An 18,351-nucleotide genomic window follows, 5' to 3' on the forward strand; every position below is an offset into this window, starting at 1 on the left:
TTTTAAACCAAGATACTCATGCAAATCATTAAATTTGGAAATTCCCATACTGTACACAACTCTACCCGGTCCGAGCAGGAATGCACTCTGGATTTACAAGGTCTTATCAGGCAGGGCTGATGAACACAGGACAAGGGCTTGGATCAACCAACAACATGCAGATTATAAACCCTTCACTTCAAAGCTTTCGTGTGAACAGGTGGTATCGAGCTCCTATCCGGTGAAGCTCAACATCAAAGACCTCAACTGCAGTGAGTATCACCGTTCCTGAAAAAAACAACACTCTTACTGACACAGAATACAACTGCAGCGAGTATCACTGTTCCTGAAAAAAGCAACACTCTTACTGACACAGAATACAACTGCAGCGAGTATCACCGTTCCTGAAAAAAACAACACTCTTACTGACACAGAATACAACTGCAGCGAGTATCACCGTTCCTGAAAAAAGCAACACTCTTACTGACACAGAATACAAGAAGCCTCTTGCTGGGGATGCCCAAATGTTGAACTCCAGTCTTTCATATAAACGACAGATTACTCTGCGATTCTGTATAATTTCCTCCTCAAGAACCAGAAACATTCTCCTCCATAATCAGGCAGGGACGTTTAACTTCTTAGAACATGCAATTTCACAGAGGTAAACAAGCCTTGTTCATTGCCTCGTTCATTGCCTCGGTTGGCTTACGTAGTATGTCTCTCAAATCGAATAAGCGCAAGTGCCTGTGGCAGAAGCCTCCGACAGCAAGGCAAGGGCAAAAATACTACAGACTAGAGCAGGATATTGCCTTTGAAGCACAGAAAGCAATAGCATACCCACCACCAGTAGTGTTTGGTGCAGGTCAGTGTGTGCTGCGCTACACACTTCGGATTGGCATACACACTCAAGTAGTGTCTTTGTTGGCCTAGTTTATGTTTATCAGCCTATCCACCGACTATAAACATGCCATTTGCAGCATAATACTGCAAATCTCTGCAAACCCCATCTTTTCTTCCACTGATATGTGATTGTATTACCGATATCCAGTTGCCTATATCATTCATAATGTAAGAAAGCACAAATTACTACACCTATGGTTGACAGTCGCACATGAATCCTGCCATTTCGAAATTATATAGCACACTATAATGTAGAAAGCTGGGGAAATATGTTCAGAAGATAGGACCAGAAATCTAGTCAGAGGTCACATTTATAGTGCTTTAAGCCTTTAAGGGAGAGTCTGCTCACAAGATATGCTTAATATACATCTCCAGGCCCATATAAGGTCTTCTGCAACAAAAGAGACGTAGATCATTAAAGAACAAATTCTTGCATAAGCTGCCAAGCTCTGAGCAATCTAAATTATTCCCCAAATGTGAAAGCCCAGAGCACAGGCCAGCTGTCAGCCTTATAACAAGCGCTATACATGCAGTGTGCCAGGACTGGACCGTGCCTTCCCTCGCTGGGCCCCAGGTTCTCATAATGCCATTGTTCGGAGAAGGTGGGAAACAAATGCACAACAAACAATACTGTGAAATGAAAAAGTAAAACATTGCTCTTGGAATGTAATGCAGTAGAACGGTGCTGCTTTGCCAGGCTAGTCTGGGCTCTTGAGAGGTGATGGAGCCAGTGGGGAAATATTGCGAAATGTTTAGCAGGGGTTTGACTAATGATGTCCAGCCACCAAACGGACTACACGGATATCACTCTGCAGCGGCTTGGGCTCCTGCTCCAACTTGGAGTGTCTCCAGTGATCACAATGAGTGCACTTGTCAACAAACCCAAACCAAACGCGAAAACATGTCCACTGCTATTTGGTTTAATAAAGTCAAAAGATTGTTCACACGAACCAAAGAAGATTAGTTCATAAAATAGATATGCTTAAGGCCTGGGTAAATGACCATCAACACAGTATTTTAACAGTTTAACAGACATGGCTCAGGCAGTAAGAGCAGTTGTCTGGCAGTCGGAGGGTTGCCGGTTCGATCCCCCGCCCGGGCTGTGTCGAAGTGTCCCTGAGCAAGACACCTAACCCCCAAATGCTCCTGACGAGCTGGTCGGGGCCTTGCATGGCAGCCAATCGCCGTCGGTGTGTGCGTGCGTGTATGAATGGGTGAATGGAGAAGCATCAATTGTACAGTGCTTTGGATAAAGGCGCTATATAAATGCCTGCCATTTACCATTTACATGATTACATTAACAAATTACAGACTGCATATTATGCAAAGGACAGAAAAAGAGGAGGAGTGGTCAGTCTGAGCAATGACCCTTTGTCTGAAAGGTGACTTGATCTGTACCTCTCTAACTACATACCGAATGCCAAATTATCAAAGTGTGGTCGAGTGAAAAGCAGGTCCCTGAATGAAAACAAACCGAATGAATCCATGCACAGCACCTGCAACATTAACAACTCTTTTGACTGGAAAATGAACAGGACATGATGAGAGATTTTAAGAATGGCTAAACATATCATGCAATAAACATAAGACCGTAGTTCTAATTCTGTTGCTAACCTAACAGGACAAGGCCTAAGCCAGAAAACCACAGCCGTACAGATTGTATTTTAGGATCTCCCCCTGAGAGGAAAGTTTTAAATCAGCCGTTTTATCCCATTGCAATAATTTGTAGGGTAATGAATCTGGAAAATAACTTCTGAAAGTGATTTCAAAGCATTTCAGGACTGTTTTTCTGAGAATAAGCTGTTCAGCATCCAAAGGAACAAAGAGTGGCCATTTTAAAACTACAGACGCACATTAAAGAATGAAAACGTTTAGCCTCAAGGCTCCAAATTATTGTAATATTATCAAAACACCTTAAACCCCTACAAATCACATCTCTTCTGAAAATGATATAGATGTTGAGACCACGTGTTAATGCCTCGATGTGACCGGAGACTAATTATACCTGCATTTGTATCTGCATAAAAATACTTTTAACACTGGACTAACAGATATTTTTTGTCATAAACCACAGATATGCTATCCTGTTACTTGACCCATAGATTATGCTGTACTGTACATGACCACTCCAGTCTCAGCCATACTGTACCTGAATACCCTCTCAATTAAATTAAACATTCCCTTTCAAGGAGGTTTATTCTGACCCTACATTTCTAAATAAAACACTTAAACATATGGATGATAGTCTGCCCATAGGCTGTGTGTGGTGGCAGTTTTCATGAGCAGTTAAATCATCTGGTAGCACTTTTCCCTTGTCTAAACAGCTCTGAAGCAATTATAGATGCCTTATCAGCAATGGCCTTTTGTGCATAATAAAATTGGAATTGAGAAAAAAAACAAAACATGAAAAAAAAAAAAAAAAAACCTTATGTCCTTTTGTAGCTCGAGCTTGTACCCCTCATCTGAAACTTTTAGCAATATACTGAGGATATTAAACCATCTTTGCAGAGTGAACATTTTCATTCAAACCATTTAAGCATCTAAACAAATCATTTTCATTTGAGAGGGAGTTCAATTAATCAAAACAACAATACGCAACATGTGTCATATTTAAATCGTTTATGTTGATTAAATAAACCCGGGCAAGACCTTTCTTAAATTGTAGGTCCAGTTTAACAGTTACATTTCCCTGCAGCACAAAGAACTCAGTAAAAATGTCTTTCGCCATTGCCAGCCTTCTTAATTTATGATAAGCACTTAAGTCAATATTATTGTTAATCTGATTATAAGCACAGTGAGGCTGGCAGGTTCCTACAGGGAAAGACATAATAAACAGCCCTGCTAATAAACTGGGATCAAGAGGGAAGTTGGCAATATCATGTGGAATAAAGGACGAGATAAAACCAAATCTTCACATTAATCACAGCGTCCTCTCCACTGTGAAGGGTTCTGGTGGTCCTGTCCCAGCACAAGGCCCTTTTACTGTGTGAAAAGAAACCTGTGTATATTTTATCTGCTGAAGAGGGCTTCTGAGGGCTGAAATGTTGTAGCAAAGTTCAATAAATAGGAGCAATAAGAGATAAGTATGTGGGATTTTCCTTCTTTTCACATTGAATTCCCCTAGAATGCCAGCACCTCCAAAAAGACTGGCATGTGTGTATAGGTGTTTTCTACATTGTGTGTTGATAAGGCATTATCATCAAGGGTGATGTCACTCCTTTCTTAATGGTGCCAAGTGATCATATTCACCCCAGGTTAAGGAGTTTCTTTCCTGCAGAGGGGCATCTTTCAAAATAGCCTTGTGCCCATCTACAGAGTGTGACTCGTATCCCAGTGGATTTGGGAGCTTTAGACTGATGTGGTCTGAACGTCACAGCCTCCTCGGTGACCAGATTTAAACCCAGTCAAGTATTCATGGCACATTCTAGACATATGCCTGTGTGAGAAAGTGTTTTGTATATGCAGTATACGTGTGTGTGTGTGTGTGTGTGTGTGTGTGTGTGTGTGTGTGTGTTTGTGTTTAGGAGGCTTCATACGGTATGTTCCAAGTCATGTTGAACCGGTCAACCTTACCCATAACATGTCTCAGAGATGCCAATTCCTCAGCTATTTTAAAAGACATCACGTTCTAACATTCACTCTTGAGTCAGAGCCCTTGCAATGCGACCTTACTGGCTTATGTCATAACCCGGGGATAATTAAGCGAGTGTACACACCTAACAATGTGATCATGGAGTTATAATGAAGAGAGATATCTTCAGCCCATGACGCCACAGAACGACATGTAACACAACACCGCTACCGCGCTCTCAGCACTGTTTATGATGCTCACAGACGGGAACAGTGCGAAAAGGCCCAACCCCAACGGCATTAACGAGCCCGAGTCCGAGTGATCCCGCTCTACATTTAGCAGCAGAATGTGAAATGTCTGCCCAGTGCGTAATGGCCTTCACTTAGACTCTGTGAAGGGACTGCCACACATGGGACACATTCCAGGACAGACACAGAAGGGAGAAATGCCAGTGGGATCTCGGAGGCTGGGTGAAGACTGCCCATAAAATATTATATGCACTGCAAAAAAGGTCTGTCTTAACAAGTGTTTTAGACTATTTTTGGTAACTAAGAGGTAGTTCAGCTGCAAAGTACTCAGAGGAGCTGCACGGTAAGGGAGTTTGACTCAGGTGCACAAAGGTTTTCGTCTTTCTAAAGCCGACATGGTCAGAAAAGAAAGTGGTGTGGTGGCCTGAAAGCAGCTCATCATCTCTTTGGAAAAGCAAAACAAAATTAAGATGAATAAAACAAGACAAAAACATTTCCAAATAGGAACCTTTAGGCTGGCAAGTAGGTCTATCCGAACATCTACCAGCTCAAAGTCCAGATATAGAAATATCCTCAAATACGGCAGCAGAATTCCTGCAAGCCACAGTATTCCCTGCTGACCTGCTGCTCTTATGTGAACAGTGTGGCAGTGGGCAGACCAGAGAGCATTAGAGTGGTTTCGTATTGACAAATGCAGACAACATCAAGCCGAACTAGCGTGGGTCTTTGTTCTTATCAGAAAAAGTACCAGCTTGCCCGTGCACTCATACAGTTCCAAAACTTTCCAAATGCTGATTTGAGGTCAATCTAGTTCATTGCTAATCTTCATTTGATTTTAGTTTCAATATCAGGTCGAGATACACTAATGGTTTAAAAGAAAAAGGTTTTTTTCCTTTAAAGGGATACTATGCAGGATTTTTTGCCTTGCTGTGGTCCTCCATTTGCAATCAAAAACGTCTCCTCCTCCAACCTCAACCCCGTTTTATCTCTTATAACCATTTTTAGACCTTTTCTATTTTTATATCTCTGTTTTTCAATAGCGGTCACCATTGAGGAAAAGCAATTCCAAGGTTGACTTTTTAAACAAGCCCTGCTGGCTTGTCCTTTTGCACCGCTGTACTTGTGCTTCTTTACATCTGCCATTGCAGCAGCTAGCTAGCTAGCTAGCTACAAACACTCCACTGAACCCTGATCCCACCCCACAGCCTCTGCCTGACCCTCCCCACACAGAGAAGTGGGTCACACCCATAAATGCCCTGAACACATCTTAGAAGAAATACAGGCAATGAATCTGTGTGTGCCACACATATGGCACACAATTTCTAATATTTCCAAGGTAGAATACGCCTTTAATTAATGCATGAAAACTGACCAATGCTACGCAATACGATTAAAGCAGCGGGGAATAAAGAATATGGCTGTTGTGAGTGAGAAATCCTTAATATGTTCTTAATATGCTCAAAGCTATATACTGCCTGTAGTGTGAAGTAATTCGGGAGTCAGAAGTTCATATAAAGCAGTGGCACTGTGTATTTTGTTAATCACAGGGTTAGCCATTAAACTTTGTTCTTTCTTCATCTGAGCCCTGATGTTTACAGGAACCAGCGTGGGGGGGGGGGAGTGAAAGTGAGCTGTGTCCGTTTGTTTAACAGTAAAGCTGAGATGTTGGACAGAGCCTTATCAAATAGCTTTAAGCGTTCTGGTCTTAAATAATCATGGGTGAAAACAAATGTGTCTGTGTCTGGCAGGAGATTGTGTTTTCCCATTACGCTATTTAACTGCATTTCCCATTACAGCTCCATTACCACAACCAGACAATTGTACATACAGCTCTTTTCTGTAAATAAACCAACCAATGAAGGTCAAGCTACTGTATGTTCATGAATATAGTAAATAAGCTTTCGGAAAGACCCTAAAATAACATCAGCTGATGACATCCAACAAACGTTGATTCTCACACTTAAGCTACAAATACAAGACTACAAATATATATATATATTCTTATTATGAACAATTCTGTCCTGCTGGTCAGTGGTCATGTATACATACATAATATCCTAAATGTAGCAAGAAAGCAAGCTTAAACAAGGCTGCATGATAAAATTCTATTTCTGTAATCACAGTAAAATTGACCCCTGGTTTGGTTTTGTTCAGTTTCTCACTTACAAAAACCTTACACTTTTCCTCATGACAGCAGGAAGTAGGTCATGCTTATAATGCCCCTGAGACGCATTGTTGTGAAAAGGCACAAAGAGGCATGTCTGGAATAGCACCTTAGTTGTTACACAATACCTACACGACAGCCAAGATGTCATCCCAGACACCCACACCATGCCAATGAATTATCATGAAAGCAGCAGATCCAGTAAATGTATACCGTAATGCTGGCACAAAAGCTCATATTCAAGTAGCTACACGAGCAGGCCTACTTCCTCCGAAACAGCCCCTCCCTATGAGCACAGAGGAAACGCCATGTGTGGGCCACATAGCCCACAGAATGAGGCTGTCACCAGCCCACTCAGCCACCATCACCAGCCAAAGCCGGCAAGTCCTGGGGCATTAAAGCGAGCTTTCCACACTACCAGAGAAAAATAGACATGACTGCACAGAGCCGTTCGAGGATACGGCACATTACACGGGCTCTGTGCAGACTTGTACTCCGTAGCTCCGAGCTGAGAGCGTGAAGTCGTCCGAAAATGGAACGGCTCGCGATTGGCCCAGACAAACAATGTGTGCGAGAGGGGAATGAACAACAGGATGCTGTGTCAGCGAGAAGGGGAAAAACTGTTACGAAATGAGCAAGGAGCGACTCGGATCCAGGAAAGGCGGCGGGAAAGTCCATTGCCATGTTCCCTGTCTTTCAAAACCGTCTCCTATCTATCTTTCAGCATGTCTCGCACTTCCGAGACACGGCCCCATTGTCCCATTTCAACATCAAATGAAAGCACTTCTGCTCCAAGCATAGTAGACGGTTCGCAAAGTAAATCAGCGCTTTAAAAGAAGTGAGGGCATTTCATGTTCCATGAGAATAGAATACCATTATCATAGTGTACATGTTCACTGACGATACAGACAGTGCTGCCTGCTATGATTCATGGAAGGGATGTGAAGCCTTATTGGACTCCCTTGAGCCTGCTCTCATTTTAGCCACCACTGTGGTCAGGCCGGCTCCCTGCCGTGCCAAAGTCTCCAAGACCAGTTTCCACAGTTCTGTTACTGTGGTTACACCACACACACGCACACACACACACACACACACACACACATGCACACAGACACATGCACACAGTACTTGGGACGTCTTGTGGTACATTATGCAGACACACACATATTGAAACAGATAAAGACACACACACACACACACACACGCACACAGTACGTGGGACATCTTGTGGTACATTATGCATACACACACATATAGAAACAGATAAAAGACACACACACACACACACACACACACACACAGTACTTGGGACGTCTTGTGGTACATTATGCAGACACACACATATTGAAACAGATAAAGACACACACACACACACACACACACACACACACACAGTACGTGGGACATCTTGTGGTACATTATGCATACACACACATATAGAAACAGATAAAAGACACACACACACACACACACAGTACTTGGGACATCTTGTGGTACATTATGCAGACACACACATATTGAAACAGATAAAGACACACACACACACACACACACACACACACACACACACAGTACTTGGGACGTCTTGTGGTACATTATGCATACACACACATATAGAAACAGATAAAAGACACACACACACACACACACACAGTACTTGGGACGTCTTGTGGTACATTATGCATACAGACACATATAGAAACAGATAAAGACACACACATACACGCACACGCACACGCACACGCACACAGTACTTGGGACATATTGCGGTACATTACATCTCTGCTCAAGCTGTAATTTGGGTATAACGCCCTTATTGAATAAGTCACCATATTTTGTTTGAACAAAACCATTAATAACTCCATCCATCATTACACTTCTTTTATTTCCCAGACACTTTAATCCAAAGTGACGCACAATAAGTGCATATCAAAGATCGTAGTAACCACAACAGAACACGGGTAAGATAAGGTACAATTTGCATGAGCTAACCTCAGCAGGGTTGGAGCATATCCCAGCATGCATCGGGCAAGAGGCAGGAATACACACTGGACAGGTCGCACATGCCATTCACACATACCTATGGTCAATGTAGACAATTACCCTGACCTGGATGTCTTTGGGCAGTGGGAGGAAACAATGGTACCAGAAGGAAGGTCAAATAGACAAAGGGAGAACATTGCCAACTCCACACAGAAAGGCCCCAGCTAAGATTCAAACCAAGGACCTTATTCCAGCAACACTGCTACCCACTGCACCACTATACAGGCCATGATTCAATGGAAAAACTGCCAGGAAAATGTCATTCTCCTTTGGGTAAACAGGTAAGCTGCCATTATACGACACTGATCTTGAACTGAAACTGTATAAAGCAACGACAGGGCCATATGGAAAAAGCAAAAAATCAAAACAGACGATATTTCATTGTTGCACTGTACTAAGGGGAGGTTTATGACCGCCATCACGCTGGGAAAACAGTGAACAGGGAAAACACCTCCAGAGGAGCGAGTGTAGCCGGCACAGGAAATGGGAATGTGTGGGAATTACTGTGGAAAGACTCTGGTAAAAACGAATAAACATAAATACTAAAAAAAAATAAACCACACGGAATGTGATTCAATGCAGTCTTCAAAGCACTTTAAGCATTCATGGATGTCACGACTGATACTTTGCATGATGCTAAATGCATTTGATGCATTTAATCGACACTCACGCCTCCTTTCCGGAAAATGAATAGTAGTTTACCTTGAAGTGTTTGGGGATTGCGTACATCACATGTACGCACATGTATCTCAAAAAATCAACCTTTACATTACATTACATTATTGGAATTTGGCAGACGCTCTTATCCAGAGCGACGTACAGTTGATTAGACTAAGCAGGAGACAATCCTCCCCTGGAGCAATGCAGGGTTAAGGGCCTTGCTCAAGGGCCCAACAGCTGTGCGGATCATATTGTGGCTACTCCGGGATTAGAACCACCAACCTTGCGTGTCCCAGTCCTTTACCTTAACCACTACGCTACAGGTCGCCCTGTAACCTCTCTCGTTGGCTTATACAGTACGTACGTTTCCTCAGAACAACATTTTTTGAAAAGGACATCCGCCATATAACACTACCACAGTGACTCCGTAATACTCCAAACAAAACTAAACCAGTTCATCCTGCTGAACCACCCTATTATCATAGTAGGCTCAGATACACACCCACAAGCTCAGTGTGTGGAATCTGACGGGGGTTCAGGTCTTGGCGTTTGGAGACGTCTCAATATAGAAATCCTCATATTCCTGCAGACTCACAGCACTATAGTGTGAGCTCTCACCCCACATATTCGCAAATCTGTCATTTCATTTCATTTTAAGGGCGTGCGTTTCATGCAGGAGGAGTCCCGCTAGTGCTGACACGGTGCAAAAATAACTAGGTGAAGGCAAATAGCTCAAATACTTTGGAAACTGTTGTGCCACCCGATTTAAACCCAACCTTGAGAACAAAAAGATCTCTTGCTCAAAGGGAAAAGATAAGACTGGTTCAAGGAGTTGCATGTGTACATTTAAAAGCATCACAGGCCCAAGGCAGGAGATTTTGCCATTTGCAAGAGAATGAGGGGGACGGTGGGGGGCTTCCATTCCAATTTAACTGTAGGTCCACATGGGAACACACCCAAGGACTCCACACCCTACCCACAGTAGAATCACACAAGTCACTTTCCAAAGAATGTTACACAGCAACTCAAATTACATAAAGCAGATCATTATGGAGTCATTATTCATAGTAACACTTAAATAATAACCTCTTATCTACATTCTAGTTGAGTCATTGAAAAGACATGTCATTTCATGATTTTTCCTGAGAGAAACGAAATACTTCATTACAGAAACTGAACTGATTGATGTATTCCCAATGCCTCTGGCAGAAAATCTGTTTATATTTTGCATTGCACATCATTTTATCGGCTTGTACACACGATTGCTGCATTTGTTACAAAATAATTGAATTTCAGCTCGACTTTATTTCTCATAGATAATATGAGGCTACATGCTGAAAAACTACGTTTAACATATTGCTTTATTAAAAATTAAAAACAACACAGCACAGTGCAAGTTCTCAATAAGTTGCTACAATGCCTAATTCTAGTTTAAACAGTAACTCAGTTTAAGCAAACATTAACGTTACTGCCGATGCCACTGCTGGAAATAATGATGGATCACATACAGTGTGTGGACGGATCGGATTCCCACGTTTCAAACTTGGGAGAAAAAGCAATAGGAACAAAATCTTTTAAGCATTTAAAAAACATTCACTGCAAAAGAAACGACTCGTGGTTTTTCTTACAGAGCACTTGGAAGAGTAAAGCTGGTGGTGTGCGGAACTATTTGACACTGTAATTCTTGTGTGTCATCACTTGCATCAGCACTTGTGAAGGGAAATGCAACTGGCGACATTTGAACCATATTAATGAAAAAAACATACGATCATGACACTTAAGATGAGTTTGAAAAGGGACATTACCAAGGATGGAATGCACACGGACAGACAGCTGGGTTCTCAGGATCAGGATGGGTTTCTTCCCCTTGCTGTGGAGACAGAAGCAGAAGTCTTTCAGGAAGGGAAGCTATGCTTTCAGCAGAGGTCCCCAGACCAGATACTGTACTCAAGACAGCATGCATTTCTTTCCCACACAAGCAACCTGCACGGAGAGTATCTGCCAGTCTAGGAATTTGTGTGCGGGATTGTGAGATTGTGTCAGAGAAGGTGATTGAATTGTGTTTGGTCATTACAGAAAAAGTAAATCTGTCTTTATCTTAATGCTGTTGACTTCAAATAGTCGTTTGGGCACTGAACAACAATTTCTATGTAATTCCTAAATTAAAAAACAACATCAAATTCAATATAAAAGCTAAATAATGCCTGTGATTCTCAGTTTTGCGCTCAGTGGAGATGGCTTTGCAGCTTTGGCATGGCCTTATAACAGGCATCCAGTGAGCTTTTTCATCCAGGGACCACTTTCCTCTATTGACTGAAGCTTCTTCCTACAGTTGGTCAGAAAGCAGGGAACCTGCAGATGCTATTTACATCAGCAGAAATAAGACCTGAGACTTGGTACACTGACTAGAGATCCATTCGTGCAATCATACTCTCTATACTGTCGCCCGCTCCCAAAAAATAGAGGTATGCGTTCTGACAAATCAGCTTAGCCGGGGGGGATTATGGGATGGAAATTTATGGGGCATGGAGACAGGAGAGATGTGGAAAAAATTCTCCAGACGTGTGGAAGTTTGCACACAGCACTTCTCAAGCCTATGCTGCTCTTAAAGAAATTCAGCATCTCCACACTTTCCACCAGCAGCCATTTCAAATGAGGAGTGCTCCCTACCAACCTCCCCACATCCTCCACTGGCAGCCACCACACCCAGGCTGTTCAGACACACACCATGCCCTGGTATATGCTTGCTTTTCTGTGAGCAATTAATCATGAGATAACAAATTGAGGTTGTCATGAGCACAATAACTAGTTGGAGCGCCAAATGTTTCCATAACCAAAAAAATCCAAGTGAAAATGTTTGTATGACAATTTATTTGTATTTTTATTTTTTACAAATAATCAGACCATATGTTATTATGCACATTTATTTATGTATGTTGATGGCCTGCATTGCACTCTTTTTCAGAATATAAATTCAAACAGAAAAGTGGCCCGTTTGCACATTTCACAAGAGCCCCTTGGGTGAAGATTTTCCATGAGTCTGCACAACTTGCTCCTGAGTCACAAAAGCAACAGCACAAAGTACTGGTGTTTCAGACAACATTGAAATTATATTCAGATCACATTCTTTTTTTACAAGCTTTTTCATTGTCTGGCATATTAATAAAGTCCCACAGCAGTGCTTCCACATTTCATTAAACAATCCCTGTCTGTGTCGCAGAAACAATACATACGCAATGAATATAAACTAAGCAGAGTGCATGAAACACATTTTGTTTTAATAAAAGCCTTTTGACAAAGACTCACTTCACAACACTAAGCCATACATCATCAGGAGTAGGCCATTTACCTCACTGCTAGAGTGTTTGTGAGTTGAGCTCACTTATTGTTCCCTCAGACCTCCACCACGTGGGGGTGGGTGAAGTCAGGCGTTAGAACGATAGGCTCCCAGCCACCTGTCACTAAGTGAATACTGTAAATGATTTAGTGTAACAGATACAGGTCCTGACCACAGGTGATCTACCCTCACCATCCTGGGTGAGACAGAATGGGAGCGGCTTTTCAGTTTTCAGTACTGCACTAAACCGTCATACTGAGCACGCTCAGTGCACCATGACTTCTTTCTTGTCCTGACTGCCAGAAACTGCGATGTGCGATATATACACAATGAAACAGGTCTGCTACAACTAGGCCATTTAAGCTTGCAGTAATGGCCATCCCGGCTCATACAAAGCACTTTCTTGTATCCTGCGGAAGTTAATTTCTTCTATTAACTTCAAAAGGAAGCCACTGCCATTGACAAGAGACTCCACATTAGGAACCGGCTCGGTGCATGGTGGTGGCTGTTCAGATAAACCTGTGTTTCCGTCTCAGCCGGAGCAGAGAGGCTCTGAGAGACAACTCACCGTCTCCTGCATGGACACGGCATAATGTTGTATAGTGTGCAAAAAAAAAGACTATCAAAAAAATGAAACCTTGAAATTTTAACATCTAGTGGCTTATAAACACCATGGGGAAAAATTCAGGTTTTTATGAGTACAGTGTCATATTAAGATCTCTCATTTACAAAAGGTTCAGTTAATAAAAAAAAAAAAAAAAAAAAAAAAAAATTTAAAACCTTGAATCCACAGTGGCAGAAAAAGCTGCCAGTAGATTCTCCGAGCCATCCTTCTCTGAGGATTCCTTCGGCCTCCCCTACCCCAGTCCCCAGATCCCGCTCACATTCCTCCACTCTCCCATCCAGGTCTCCTCACCAGGACGGGAGTGCGGGGTCACACACCACCCAGCGCTATCTACATTCCATACCTGTCATGCCTGACTGACTTTGTGTGTCTGGCCCCTCTGATCACTTTCCTCACAACTGCAGCTTTTGTCAGTGTCTGCACCGTGCGGTTTCACCGAACCTGCTTTTGCGCTGAAGCGCCGGTGTTGTGGTCCTGACACTTCCGGTGATTCAGAAGGCCCGGGGGGGGGCGAAACGCAAGCGAGGCAGACGCAAGGCGGATTCGGCCGAGACAGAGGACAGCTCACCTGATGTCTTCGTAGAAGTGCTCCAGGTCATCCCTCTGCTCTGCCAGGGATGACTCCAGGTCCAGGTAATTCCCATTGGGGGCCAGCTGCAGGGCACACTCCACCAGCTGATGAGAACAAAACAGGGCGCGGTCAGTGGGGAACACCTCTGATAGTCGGTAGTCATTCTAACTACCGACTTGTCCCACTGAAATTCAGACATCACCAATCAATTTGAACTCTATTTTTCTTGGGAGGGGGCGACATTGTCGTAGGGGCGACACTGGCTCCGGAGTGGTTCGATTCTACTCTGGGTGTGTCAAAGTGTCCCTGAGCAAGACACCTAACCCCCAAAGGCTCCTGACGAGCAGGTTGGTGCCTTGCATGGCAGCCAATCGCCATTGTATCAGTGTGTGTATGAATGGGTGAATGAGAAGCATCAATTGTACAGCGCTTTGGATAAAGGTGCTATATGAATGCCAACCATTTATCATTCACCATTTACTTCATAATGTTGCACTGCAAACTGCTGGATGCAAAATGCTCACACCTTAAAATGTGGACTCAATGTCAAAGAAATCACATTATTTTTTACTTTTTTATTTTTTACATTTATTTAAAATTTAGAGGTCATGATGTGATCTTCACAGCGGCCTCACATACTTTTGCCATCAGAATTCTGTTATCAAAATGAGGCTTCTGCAAAGAACGACAAGCTGCAAGTACATGAGGAAATTATGAGACATGAAGTCAACACAGACATTCCAATGGCAGCACATCAATCAGTGGAGAAGCAAACACATTTTTAAAAATTGCGTAACATTGTAGCTACTCATTTAGCCAATTCCACTTTCCAGCGAAAGTCATAACATAGGCAAAACACATGCAGAAACAGGAGAAGTGTGTTCACCTGACCAATAAGAGCAACAGTTGCAGGCCTGCCTAAACTAGCAGAAGGTCCCAGGAACATGTAGGAGCAAGCAAAAAAGAAAAGACTTGCACGCTCAAGTAGCTATATATTGTACCTTGGCATGCGGATGGTTCATATTTTGACCACAATGGTCAGTTCTGACGAAGACCGTTGTATTCAAAATGTTAACCATCCACATGGTACCATACAGTGCCTATCATGATATGTTTTTTTGGAGCAGTGAGCGAGTGTACTAGTCTTTTCTTATTTTCAACATTCCCAGACCAAAAGTAAGTAAAGGCACAACAGCACTTCTGCAAGTTAACTAAGCTAACCAAGAATGAAAGTACATCTTAATACATACAGTTTACATCCATAACTTGGATGTAAGAGAAGCATAAACGATAAAAATCTGATAAACAGTCCAGGACTAATACTAATATATAGGCCTACCACTACGACTAAATTCATAAAATGTAGACATGTCATTTGTGTTCATTGTCAACTATTGTTATGAATCACAAGCAAGCATTCTCATTCCATTGCCTGGGAATTATTACTTTGGTATGAATGTTGTCCTGATCCTCCCAACCCCCAATAACAAGATGATTGAGAAGCATTCCCGGCTCTTATCTTTTGTTTACAGATCCCACCCTTTCCTCAAGTATGAACCCAATTATGCCAGAAATGACATTCAGGATGCCTCAAATTTAAAGTTGGACTGTTCCCATAAAGGCAACAGAATGTTAAAGGCAGCATCCTTCAGTAGCCAGGTTACCCAAAGGAATGCCAGACCAAAGTAATACAGTGCTGCATTAGATCAATTTCCTCTCTCTGAGAATTGGGCCCCACTGGGTTATTGTAGTATATTATATCTGGACCAAGAGACTATCGTTCATAAACAGGGAGAATTTATAGCCAAATAAAAACAAACAATTCTATTTTTATACATCTGAAAATGGAGGCAAACACAATATTCTGCAAGGCAGTTGTCTTTCAGCAATCTCAAATATCATAAAGCTACAATCCTGCCAAATTATAGCCCAAGGCTTTTCAGCAACTGATGTGTTTACACAAAGAGGCAAATGTGGTCTCCACTCACTTGTGTATGATAATTGCTATGAGGTTTTAGTGAACTTCAACACATCTACAACATGCTAAAGCAGACGGGTAAGAACATGCATTTAACACTTGCAGAGTGTAATACAGTAGCAGCAACTTTTTCGAGAGACACGACCAGTGTCCACCACTAGCTGGTGTCCATAATGTGACAATAACGAAACAACTAGCGTAAAGAATATACGTTTTTGTGGCTGAAAATATGAGACCGTGGGTGAGATAGGCAACAGGAAATGAAACCATTGGAAGTTGGGAAATAATTATGCCATTCATTTGCTCATCAGCCACTCACTATGAACTTGGCCGACAGAAGAAATAAAACACTTAATCCTGAAACGTTTTTTAAAAGACGTCTCTAAATAGGCTATACAGTCATACTAATTACACAATCAGCCGGAAATTCTGGAAAGAAGGAACTGGTCTGTTTGTAGAAACGATTAACTTCAACTTCATTCTGTTGCCTATTCTGTTTGGACAGTACTGTCACTTACCGCATTAACTGACACGAGCGGTAATTTCAAAGATAATTCGGTATCGGTTGTTCCTACTTCTTATTCAATGCCCCAGTATAAACTGGTAATTTTATAAACATCTACAATTGTGTTTTAAACACCCACTTTGATCACAATTGCGCCACTTGAAAATTAAACAAAACACCGAAGAGCAACAGTGTTGCCTTGTTTCTTGTCTATGATTTTATTCGCAAAACGCAAAATTTGAACAGCGTTCAAAACTTACCTTCAAAGGAGCGTCCACCAAATTATGAAAGCCAGCAATCTGCTCACTTAATGCAATATTTTCGTAGACATCGTGTGGTGGCGGTCTTCTTGGTTCGGGAAAGTTTGTGCATACGAAAGGGTCCGTATCTTCCAGGTACTGGATTCTGCATGTTACTGTCGCCATGGTTCTGTCTCAACAGTTCAGTAAACTCTTTTCAATGAATAACAAAATGATCTTGTGTGTCAAATAGCCATTAAAATATCCGAATAGGACCGTACCACTTCCTTTCCGCGGAGGTAAACTTAAACTGGAATCAAAGCGACACGATTCAGAGCTTTAATCCTCAGGGATCTGTGACGTGATCAGGAAACAGCCTGTAGACCTGTATGGAACTTCTGAAACCGAAGCGAATGACTCATGCGAATTTAAATAGAGCTGGCAAGCTGGCAGTATGTACCAATGAACTGTGTCCTATACCCTACCGCCAGCTGCTCAAGGAGTGACAAACATCATTCAGGAATAGAATGCTGAAGCTGAGCAGGAAATTAATTTCTTCAGAGTAAAATAATCAGCTGTTGCAACACTGCACCATACACTCAGTGGACACTTTATTAGGTATTTATTATAATTTAGTTATTTTTTGTATTGGTCTTATGCTGCTGTAGCCTATCGACTTAGAGAGATGTTCAGAGATGCTACGCTGCATACCACTGCTGTATTGCCTGGTTATTGTCACCTTCCTGTCAGCTTCGACCACTCTGGCCCTTCTCCTCTGACCTCTCTCATTAACAACATTTTTGCCCACAAAACTGTTGAACCAAAACCAATGATGACATCGATATATCGGACTTATACCATATAGTTATTCAAAAATTATGCCATTGATTTATTTTCCATAAGTAGGCTAAGTCTGTTATCCTGCTACGACAGTGATCATCACTTCTTATATCGGTACAGTAACTGTAGGTAGGCTACAAACAGTTTTTGCATGAAATCAGAACACAAGTCACAGTAGGAAAGTAAAAATAGAATAAGGAAATAAATAATGTGATAGTTTTGAGGCTCATGGGGACCTATGCGTCCAGTCAGTTAAAAACCCTGGGGCCTTAAACATTCGCTTCTCTCTCAGCACCATCTGGTGTCTCAATATAAAAATAGCCTCAAACTAGCCTACTGTCTATTTAGATAGGCAAAATAATTTTCACCAAGTTTCATACAAAAATTAAACACAGCAAATGTTTTTCTAGGTTGCTCGCCCTTTGATAACATCAATGCTCTCCTTCTCAAAACATTTACACAACATCTGGACCCAGTTTGGTAAATGTTTTGTGTGACATTATAAATTCATATAATACTCAGGGTTGTGAAATATCCATGTAATTCCAATTCCAAATAAACCATGCCCAGAGGAGTTATGTGATTCATTTTAATGTGATTAATGACGCTCTTAGAGAGAGTTATAAACACTAAGAGTTCCAAAATGCTCATTTGTGTCTTTACAGAGGAACTACCTAGTTCAAGGGTTCTT

General features: G+C 42.0%; 1 protein-coding gene across 6 annotated transcripts in view; it reads right to left on the reverse strand.

The window, feature by feature from the left end:
- Positions 1-17,231, reverse strand: part of fhod1 (formin homology 2 domain containing 1) — a 48,019-nt gene extending 30,788 nt beyond the window's left edge. For all 6 annotated transcript variants that reach the window (XM_061221485.1, XM_061221484.1, XM_061221483.1 and 3 more), the window contains exons 1-3: positions 16,842-17,231; positions 14,096-14,202; positions 11,371-11,435 (exon numbers count right to left, since the gene is read on the reverse strand). In XM_061221485.1, coding sequence (XP_061077469.1) covers positions 11,371-11,435; positions 14,096-14,202; positions 16,842-17,006 — 337 coding nt within the window. In that variant the 5' untranslated portion in view covers positions 17,007-17,231. The remainder of the gene's footprint in view (positions 1-11,370; positions 11,436-14,095; positions 14,203-16,841) is intronic.
- Between the last annotated feature and the right edge of the window lie 1,120 nt (positions 17,232-18,351).

Source organism: Conger conger, chromosome 15 (genome assembly GCF_963514075.1).
Source record: "Conger conger chromosome 15, fConCon1.1, whole genome shotgun sequence".
NCBI lineage: Eukaryota > Metazoa > Chordata > Actinopteri > Anguilliformes > Congridae > Conger > Conger conger.